This window comes from Arabidopsis lyrata (genome assembly GCF_000004255.2).
Source record: "Arabidopsis lyrata subsp. lyrata unplaced genomic scaffold ARALYscaffold_2, whole genome shotgun sequence".
In the NCBI taxonomy this organism is placed as follows: Eukaryota; Viridiplantae; Streptophyta; class Magnoliopsida; order Brassicales; family Brassicaceae; genus Arabidopsis; species Arabidopsis lyrata.
In genome coordinates, this window is record NW_003302554.1 from 17,934,534 (window position 1) to 17,943,913 (window position 9,380).

Sequence of the window (9,380 nt, forward strand, 5' to 3'; positions counted from 1 at the left end):
CATATTTATAAAGTATTTATAAGAGATTATAAGATTTTACAAGCTATTTTATAAGCTTTTACAAGTTATAAGGTTTTACAAGTTTTTTATAAGGTTTTACAAGTTATAAATAGCTTATAAAACTTTATAAGTACCTTGTAAAACCTTTTAAAATACATTGTAAAACCTTACAAAACACTTGTAAATACTCCGTAAAACCTTTAAAATACCTTGTAAATTTTTCCCGCCAAAAATTTTCCCGCCAAAAAAATTTCGGCAAAAAAAATTGCGGAATCACTTTTCCCGCAAAAAAAAATTTTTGGCGGGAAAAATTTTTACGGGAAAATTTTACAAGGTATTTTAAAGGTTTTTACAAGTGTTTTGGCGGGAAAATTGCGGGATCACTTTTCCCGCCAAAAAATATTTTGTATTTTGTGGACCTAATTTTGTTTCAAATAAGGGTAAAATGGTCATTAAAATTAAAAGAGGGCAAACTTAAAAATGAACTCTCAAAAGGGGCATTTTTGAAAAGGGGTATTGAAAAAGGGGCATTTTTAACAATTTCTCAACAAAAAATATATACAGTCGGATAACAACAATTGATTTACTCGCATGTTCTACTATACCATGTGACATATGTCTCTTTTTTTGGTACTAAACCAAATTTCTCATAGCTTTAGATATTAATTAAATATTTTATATATTGTTATTTTTATTTTTATAAATCATAAAGTAAAATTTTATATATATTAAGCTCCATTATGCAAAATTTTAAATTAAATTTGATATTACTTATAATGGATTATATTATTAAGTATTGCTAATAAAATTATTAATATTTATGATTTTATTATTGTTATATTTATTTATTATTATAACTAATTAGTATAATTAAAATTACTTAAGATGTAATTTTATATGTTTTAAAAAATATTGATGAAAATTTATCAACATTAAATTATATGCACTAATTACAATGGGTATCTCAACAATGGAGATAGTATCTAGTATGAGGTTCTTAATTTAAATTATACTAAAAATACTAATATTATGTTGGTAAGATACTAATTTAAATATAGTAATAGGGTATCTTACTAATGGAAATGCTCTAAGAATGTTACACTATAAATCATAATCATTTAATTGCTTATGGTCAAATTATATGCACTAACAAAATCTCAAGCATAAAAATAAATATAAAAACTTCTTAACTAAAAATATAGTTTCTCTAAAAACATATTACAAATTCAGTATCCTATTATTTTTCGAATCTCATGGTATTTTCTTAAGTTAATATAAAAAATAATAATTAGTGTAATCTTTTATTTTTTCTACATATGTACAACAGCTTTCAATTATTGCATGCAAATTTATATTAAAAGAATAGGACGAAAGTTTGGAAATACTTACTTTATTTATAATTTTAGGTATATGTTATGGATATATGACCAAAAGGTTGATATATATAGGGAGAGAGCTGAACGAAAAGCTTAGCTCTCTGTCACACACAGACACACTTCGAAAACCCACAAAGATAACAAAAAATGGGCATAGAGCTTCAGAATCACCAGAGCCACCATGAAGAAGCCGGCCCCACGGAAGAGCCGATATCACGGTGGCTGATAAATACGCCGGAACCACCAAGCATGTGGCAAGAGCTTGCTGGGTACATAAGAACAAATGTGTTGGCCAAGAAGAAACATAGGAGGAACAACACGAAGAACTCATCATCAAACCCTGTTTACTCTTGTCTTAAATCGGTTTTCCCTATACTTAGTTGGGGAAGACAATACAAACTCAACTTCTTCAAGAAAGATTTGATGGCAGGTCTCACTCTCGCTAGTCTTTGCATTCCTCAGGTAACTCTACTCACCACTTTTATCCAAAAAAATAAAGAAAAAAAAAATTTTACTCACCAATTGTAATCGATATATGTCAATATAATAAATGTTGGATTCTTATAGATACATTTTCAATTTCATTTTTTGCAGAGTATAGGGTATGCGAATTTGGCTGGACTTGATCCAGAGTACGGTCTATGTAAGTCCAAAACTCGAATTGAAATTTGCATTGTTACTTATATTTTTGCAACGAATATAATTAAAATTATGCAAATATAAATAACAGATACAAGTGTGGTACCACCTCTGATATATTCGACGATGGGAACTTCGAGAGAGTTAGCCATTGGTCCTGTGGCTGTAGTTTCGCTTCTTCTTTCGTCAATGGTTCGTGACATTCAAGATCCGGTCACAGACCCAATTGCTTACCGAAAAATTGTCTTCACTGTCACGTTTTTTGCTGGCGCGTTTCAAGCCATCTTTGGACTCTTCAGGCAAATAATTGGATAGAGATTCATATAATCTTAAATTCTAAATATTATAATTGTTGTTTTGGACCAACGACGACGACAAAGGTGTATTAATCTGATAAAAATTTGTTATTATAATGAATCAGGTTAGGGTTTTTGGTGGATTTTTTGTCACATGCTGCACTTGTTGGGTTCATGGCTGGTGCTGCCATTGTCATTGGTTTACAACAACTCAAAGGTTTATTTGGTTTGTCTCATTTTACCAACAAAACCGATGTGGTTTCGGTTGTATCTTCGGTTTTCCACTCGCTTCACCATCCGGTACGAACCATTTTTTTTTTTTTCCTCAACTCTTTTCGTTAAAATATTAAAATATTAAATTTATTTTAACTATTTTTTCAGTGGCAGCCTCTGAACTTTGTCATTGGTAGCGCATTCCTCATCTTCATCCTCCTAGCTAGATTTATCGTAAGTAAACCAAATTTGCCGTGCATTTGTATATTTGTACTTTTATTCATTTTTATGATTTTTATAAAAACAGGGGAAAAGAAACAAAAAATTGTTTTGGATTCCGGCGATGGCACCGCTAATATCAGTTGTATTAGCAACACTAATCGTGTATTTAACCAATGCTGAGACACGAGGGGTTAAGATTGTTAAACACATTAAACCAGGGTTTAACCAACTTTCGGTTAACCAATTACAATTCAAAAGCCCACATCTTGGTCAAATCGCCAAAATTGGTCTTATTTCTGCAATCATCGCCCTAACGGTTAGTAATATATATTCTCTTACTCTATGTATAACCAAAATTAATCACTGATTAATCTGTAATTAATTGATTTAAAATTAAATGAAACAATTCAGGAAGCAATTGCGGTGGGAAGATCATTTGCGACGATCAAAGGATATCGTCTGGATGGGAACAAAGAGATGATGGCTATGGGATTTATGAACATCGCCGGCTCTTTATCTTCTTGCTATGTAGCTACCGGTAAAATTTTTTTTTTCCTTTTGATCTTCTTGTTTTTTTTTTACGTAAGTTAACCCGGTTTAGTAATTAAAATTAGGCAATGTTTATTTTTGATAAATGTTGTATAGTAACGGACACGGAACATGTCTGATGGTATGGATAATTCGGACATATAAACTTTATGAGTAATTTATAGATAATGTTGGATAAAATATGAAAAACAGGGTCCTTCTCAAGAACGGCGGTGAATTTCAGTGCTGGCTGCGAGACGGTCGTTTCGAACATTGTAATGGCGATTACAGTGATGATATCACTAGAAGTTTTGACGAGGTTTCTCTACTTCACACCAACGGCGATTCTTGCCTCCATAATTCTCTCGGCGCTTCCAGGTCTCATTGATGTCTCCAGTGCTTTACACATTTGGAAACTCGATAAACTCGATTTTCTTGTCCTCATCGCCGCCTTCTTTGGCGTTCTCTTTGCCTCCGTCGAGATCGGTCTCCTTCTCGCCGTGAGTCTTTCCTTATCCTTCACTGCTTTTATTTTTCTTGCTTTATTAGACTCTTATCCATGCCGGCTTATTATTAACTATACGCATCATAATTGAAGTTTTTGTTATTATTCAGATTGATTGTTACCCTGAAGGGTCAAGTCAACTAAACTTTATATATCCAATCATGTGAATTCATCCTATAGAGACCAAAAGCGTCAATATCTCATATATTTTATAACCAATAACACTGTTATATAAAAACGCTACTAGGCCGACCAAATTCGCTGTGCATTGTGAAGATGTAGCTGCAGTCTGATGAAGTTGTTGAATGAGTTAAGAAGTAATACAAGTTTTTGTCTGATGGAGTTCCTGAATGATTCAAGAAGTAAGTCAAGATGCGACTGTTTTTGTGTGAGTGTCGGTTTCTAGAAGGTTTGAGAAGATATGTTTGGAGCGTGTTTGGAGGATGAATCACAAAGGAAAAATGACTTAAAGGGATTTGGAAGACTTGATGAAAGTGAAGTTTGATGAAAAAAAGGAAAAGTATAAAAGGAAATTTACTTTTTCTCATGGAAATTGGAAATCTTCTCCTATGGTGATTAGGAAATCGTTTTGGCTATATAAGGAGGAGCTGAGGACGTCTTTAGGAGGTTAGAGAGCTGAGGCATAAAGAAGAAATCTTTGAGAGCTTTCGGTGAGATTGTGTGCAACTTAGTTTTGCGGGTTTGTGCTTGTGTGATCAAGTGGTTTTGTTTTGAAGTCTAGGCTCAAGGGGAGTTTAGCTCAGAGTTAGGTTATCCTGATTAAATCTAGACTCAAGGGGAGTTTAGTTAAGGGTAGAGATTATCCTTAAGGTTTCACATTATAGAAGGGAGCGGTAAATCAAGAGGGTTGGGCTTGTTTTACGCGTTTGCGAATTGGTTGTAATTTGCTTATTTGTTCTAGTGGAATCGAAATCTGGACGTGGTCCCGGGGAGTAGGAAAAACCGAACCTCGTTAACAAATTTCTTGTCTCGTTTACTTTCTACAATTTATCGTACCTCATCCGCACTTACAATTGGTATCAGAGCGGATTCTCGATAGAGATTTAGTCTTGTTTCGAGTAGATCAGGGTGAGGTTCAGGAGATTGTTCAGAAGATTATTCAGGAGATCGTTCAGAAAGTAAGACAGAGCTGAGAATCGTGTGAGATGGAGTCATACAAGGAAGGTACGTCTATGACAAGATCACCACTTCTTGATTCAGCGAATTATGGATATTGGAAGGTTCGTATGCAAGCTTTTATTAGTAATCTTGATGAAGATTGTTGGAATTCAATTGAACTTGGTTGGGAGGCTCCTAAAGTTACGGATGATGATGGAGTTGGAAGTCTGAAGCCAAGAGATAAGTGGACTGCTGCAGAGAAAAAGCTATCAAGTTGCAATTCTAAGGCTAAGACTGCGATTTACAATGCTATTGATTCATGCCGCTTTAAGTTGATTTCTCAATGTGCATCAGCTCAAAAAGCATGGAAGACATTGGAGAATATGTTTGAAGGTACTACAAGCGTTAAGAGAACGAAATTGATATGTTGGCTTCGCAATTTGAGAATCTAAGGATGGAAGAAGAGGAAACTGTGGCTGATTTTAGTGCAAAGTTATGTGACATATCTAATGAATCGTTTGCTCTTGGAAAGGTCTACAAGGACAAAAAGCTAGTGAAGAAGTTGAAGAGATCATTGCCTGCAAAATTTGAGTCAAAGATTTCTGCAATTGAAGAAGCTCATAATCTAGATGAGATGGCTTTTGATGAGTTTGTTGGGATTCTTCAAGCTTTTGAGTTAAGCAAAGCATATGAAGCTAAACGAAAGATGAAGAAGGTAGATGAAGTGAAGAAGGAAGTTGACATTGGAGTTGCTCTTAAAGGATCATCAACTGAAGATTCAATGGCTATGTTGTCAAGACAGTTTACTAAATATCTGAAGCGAAAAGGAAAAGAGAAGAAGGATAGAATTGATGAAAAATTGAGAAGTTCATCAAAGAATGTGCAATGTTTTGAATGCAAAGGATATGGACATGTTCGTTTGGAATGCGCCAATCTACAAAAGCATAAGAAGAAGGCCATGAATATTGTGACTAGTGATTCTGAAACTGATTCAGATGAGGAAGAAGAACTGAAGAATTTTGTGGCGTTTACTAATTTTCTGCCAGAAACTGCAACAGAGTCTGCATCAGCGTCTGTGTCAGGGTCTTCATCAGCGTCTGTGTCAGGGTCTGCATCAGCGTCTGTGTCAGGGTCTGCATCAGTGTCTGCAATAGGAGCTGTAATTGAAAGTGACAATGATCAAAGTGATGACGATGCTGGAAGTATCAGTGATGAAGAGTTTCATGAGAATTACAAAGCCTTATATGAACATTGGCTTAAAATGGTTGAGGAGAATTCAGTGTTAACTACGGAGAAACTCAAGTTAGAGGCTAAAGTCATTGAAGTACAGAAATATGCTGCAGAAAAAGAAGAAGAAGCATCACAAGCTAAAGTACAACTTGAAGAAACTCAAAAGAATTTGAAGATGCTTAATAATGGCACAAAGAAGTTGGATCATATTTTGAATATTGGCAAGACTGATAAGTGTGGCCTTGGATTTGAAGGAAAACTTTCAAAATCGGATCCGGTGTTTGTTTATGGTGGTAAAATCACGTCTGCTTCAGGAACTGATACAGAGTTTGATACAGGAAAAGTTAAAGAACTACAGAGTACACCTCGACGAGTTTTTCGACCTGTTTGTCATCATTGTGGTGTTGTTGGGCATATTATACCAAGGTGTTTCAGATTATTGAGGGAGAGAAATCGAATGGAGAATGCTTATGATGTGAGATTTCTTGGTTCTACATGTTATCATTGTGGAGTTCAAGGGCATATTAAGAGGAATTGTTTCAGATTCAGTCGAGAATCCAGCCATGTAGGCTTAAGGCGCAAGAAGATCTGGGTTAGGAAAGATGATTTCTATGGAGGTGGTGTACTAGGCTATCAACCTCGTATTGCAAAGCGGGGAGAATTTTCCAAGTAGTTTTGACCATGTTGTGACTCATTCAAGGGGAGAATGATGATGTGTTTCGTGTTGTTGTTTTGGAGTTAGAACTGATGAGTTCACAAACATAGTCAAAAAGGGGGAGAATGAAGATGTAGCTGCAGTCTAATGAAGTTGTTGAATGAGTTAAGAAGTAATACAAGTTTTTGTCTGATGGAGTTCCTGAATGATTCAAGAAGTAAGTCAAGATGCGACTGTTTTTGTGTGAGTGTCGGTGTCTAGAAGGTTTGAGAAGATATGTTTGGAGCGTGTTTGGAGGATGAATCATAAAGGAAAAATGACTTAAAGGGATTTGGAAGACTTGATGAAAGTGGAGTTTGATGAGAAAAAGGAAAAGTATAAAAGGAAATTTACTTTTTCTCATGGAAATTGGAAATCTTCTCCTATGGTGATTAGGAAATCGTTTTGGCTATATAAGGAGGAGCTGAGGACGTCTTTAGGAGGTTAGAGAGCTGAGGCATAAAGAAGAAATCTTTGAGAGCTTTCGGTGAGATTGTGTGCAATTTAGTTTTGCGGGTTTGTGCTTGTGTGATCAAGTGGTTTTGTTTTGAAGTCTAGGCTCAAGGGGAGTTTAGCTCAGGGTTAGGTTATCCTGATTAAATCTAGACTCAAGGGGAGTTTAGTTAAGGGTAGAGATTATCCTTAAGGTTTCACGTTATAGAAGGGAGCGGTAAATCAAGAGGGTTGGGCTTGTTTTACGCGTTTGCGAATTGGTTGTAATTTGCTTTCTTGTTCTAGTGGAATCGAAATCTGGACGTGGTCCCGGGGAGTAGAAAAAACCGAACCTCGTTAACAAATTTCTTGTCTCGTTTACTTTCTACAATTTATCGTACCTCATCCGCACTTACACATAGTACAACAAAATATTAATAATGTATAATGTTTCATTCAAGTGGCAAATAAGTAACACAAAAAAATTGGCTGTGGGATATCTTTTGTATAGACACTTGTGTCTCTTTATCCTTTTGATCAACTGTGATGTTACTAAGTAATAGAGCTGTGAATTTTAATTGATAAGACTATAATAATAGTTATTTTTGTATATCTATAGGTGGGGATATCGTTTGCAAGAATAATGTTGAGTTCGATAAGACCAAACATTGAGGCCTTAGGGAGGTTATCAAAAACAGATATCTTCGGTGACATAAATCAGTATCCAATGGCTAATAAGACTCCGGGATTATTGACTCTTCGAATCAGTTCTCCTTTGCTATGCTTTGCCAATGCCAATTTTATTAGAGACAGGTCATTATCAATATTTTTCTCTCTTTTTTTTTTGGTTCAAACATCATTAGTTTATCAAGTTTGACAATTTTTATGGGATTATGAAACTCTATCAAGTTTGAAACATCATTATGAATCTCTATCAAGTTTGACAATTTTTATTTTAACTTTATTTTTTTTCTTTCAGAATATTGAATTCAGTTCGAGAAGTAGAAGAAGAGGAAAATGAACAAGAAGTTACAAAAGAAAATGGTCTTCAAGTAGTAATTCTCGACATGTCTTGTAAGCACATTCACATTCTATCATGATACTAAATCATAGAAAAAGTTCTAATTATACAATAAAGTACTTAATATTACATGTAACAAAATATTTGTGAAGACGTGATGGGGGTAGATACATCAGGAGTAGTTGCACTTGAAGAACTACATCAAGAGCTAGCTTCTAATGACATCCGGGTACATTTTTATTTCTCTTCCACATAAAATATATAACCTATATGCTCAATCAAATGTTATTCATTCACTAGTTACATATGTGGGTGGGGTTCATTGGTTATTCAACTTACCATTTTTTTTTTTTTTTTAATGTTTGGGGCTGCAGTTAGTCGTCGCTAGTCCCAGATGGAGGGTACTTCACAAATGGAAGCGAGCAAAATTGGACGAGAAGTTGAAATCAGAAAATATATATATGACAGTAGGAGAAGCCGTAGATGTTTATGTAAGAGCAAGATCTACGTCCCACGATTTGTGTTGATATATGTAAGCATCAAATTAAACAGTATACAAGTAAAACATAAAACCTAGTGGTTTCTGATAATATTGTTGTTGTATCACATAGCCTAGTACTCCATCCGTTTCGTTTTAGTTGTCGTTTTAGAACTTAAATTTTGTTTCGTATTAGTTGTCGTTTTTAGGTTTTCAATGCAAATGTTTGGTAAAAATTCCAGTATTATCCCTATTGTTTTAATGTTGTGGCCAATGAATTTTTTTATAAAATATATTAATAAAGAGTAAAACAGAAAATTTAATGTTTTTCTTAATTTGTGTGAAAAAACTTAAACGACAACTAAAACGAAACGGAAGGAGTAGTTTTTATAAAATATACAAATGACCAAAAAGGTACAATTTTCAATGCATAAGGCTATAAAATCTTCTATCTAATGACATTATTTGACTTCGTTGCCATTGCTCTCAAATCTCCGTTGGACGCGAGAAGTCTCGTGTGATCTTGAACCATTACAGTGGCATTGCCTCGCAGATCAAGCACGCTAACAACATGGGATTCGAGAAAGAAGTGAGCGATGTGTTCTGCTCTGCTCTGTTTCACAAGTA

At 34.6% G+C, this 9,380-nt stretch overlaps 1 protein-coding gene across 2 annotated transcripts; it reads left to right on the top strand.

The window, feature by feature from the left end:
* The first annotated feature begins 1,369 nt into the window (after positions 1 to 1,369).
* LOC9325237 (sulfate transporter 2.2) lies at positions 1,370 to 8,912 on the top strand. 2 transcript variants are annotated; one of them, XM_021035368.1, is made up of 12 exons: positions 1,370 to 1,838; positions 1,971 to 2,019; positions 2,107 to 2,314; positions 2,437 to 2,611; positions 2,699 to 2,758; positions 2,832 to 3,062; positions 3,158 to 3,284; positions 3,488 to 3,774; positions 7,874 to 8,067; positions 8,234 to 8,328; positions 8,428 to 8,504; positions 8,650 to 8,802. In XM_021035368.1, exons 1-12 carry the CDS (start codon positions 1,524 to 1,526, stop codon positions 8,800 to 8,802), a joined length of 1,971 nt encoding a protein of 656 aa, XP_020891027.1. In that variant the 5' UTR covers positions 1,370 to 1,523. The 2 variants fall into 2 exon arrangements, with proteins under 2 accessions (XP_020891027.1, XP_020891026.1); XM_021035367.1 differs by having other exon boundaries at positions 1,496 to 1,838; positions 2,693 to 2,758; positions 8,650 to 8,912.
* The last annotated feature ends 468 nt before the right edge of the window (positions 8,913 to 9,380 follow it).

Coding starts and splice junctions, on each gene's coding strand:
- LOC9325237 (XM_021035367.1), top strand. CDS start 1,524: ATGGGCATAGAGCTTCAGAATCACCAGAGCCACCATGAAGAAGCCGGC. Junction 2,020..2,106: donor TGATCCAGAGTACGGTCTAT/GTAAGTCCAAAA, acceptor TATAAATAACAG/ATACAAGTGTGGTACCACCT. Junction 3,063..3,157: donor CTGCAATCATCGCCCTAACG/GTTAGTAATATA, acceptor GAAACAATTCAG/GAAGCAATTGCGGTGGGAAG.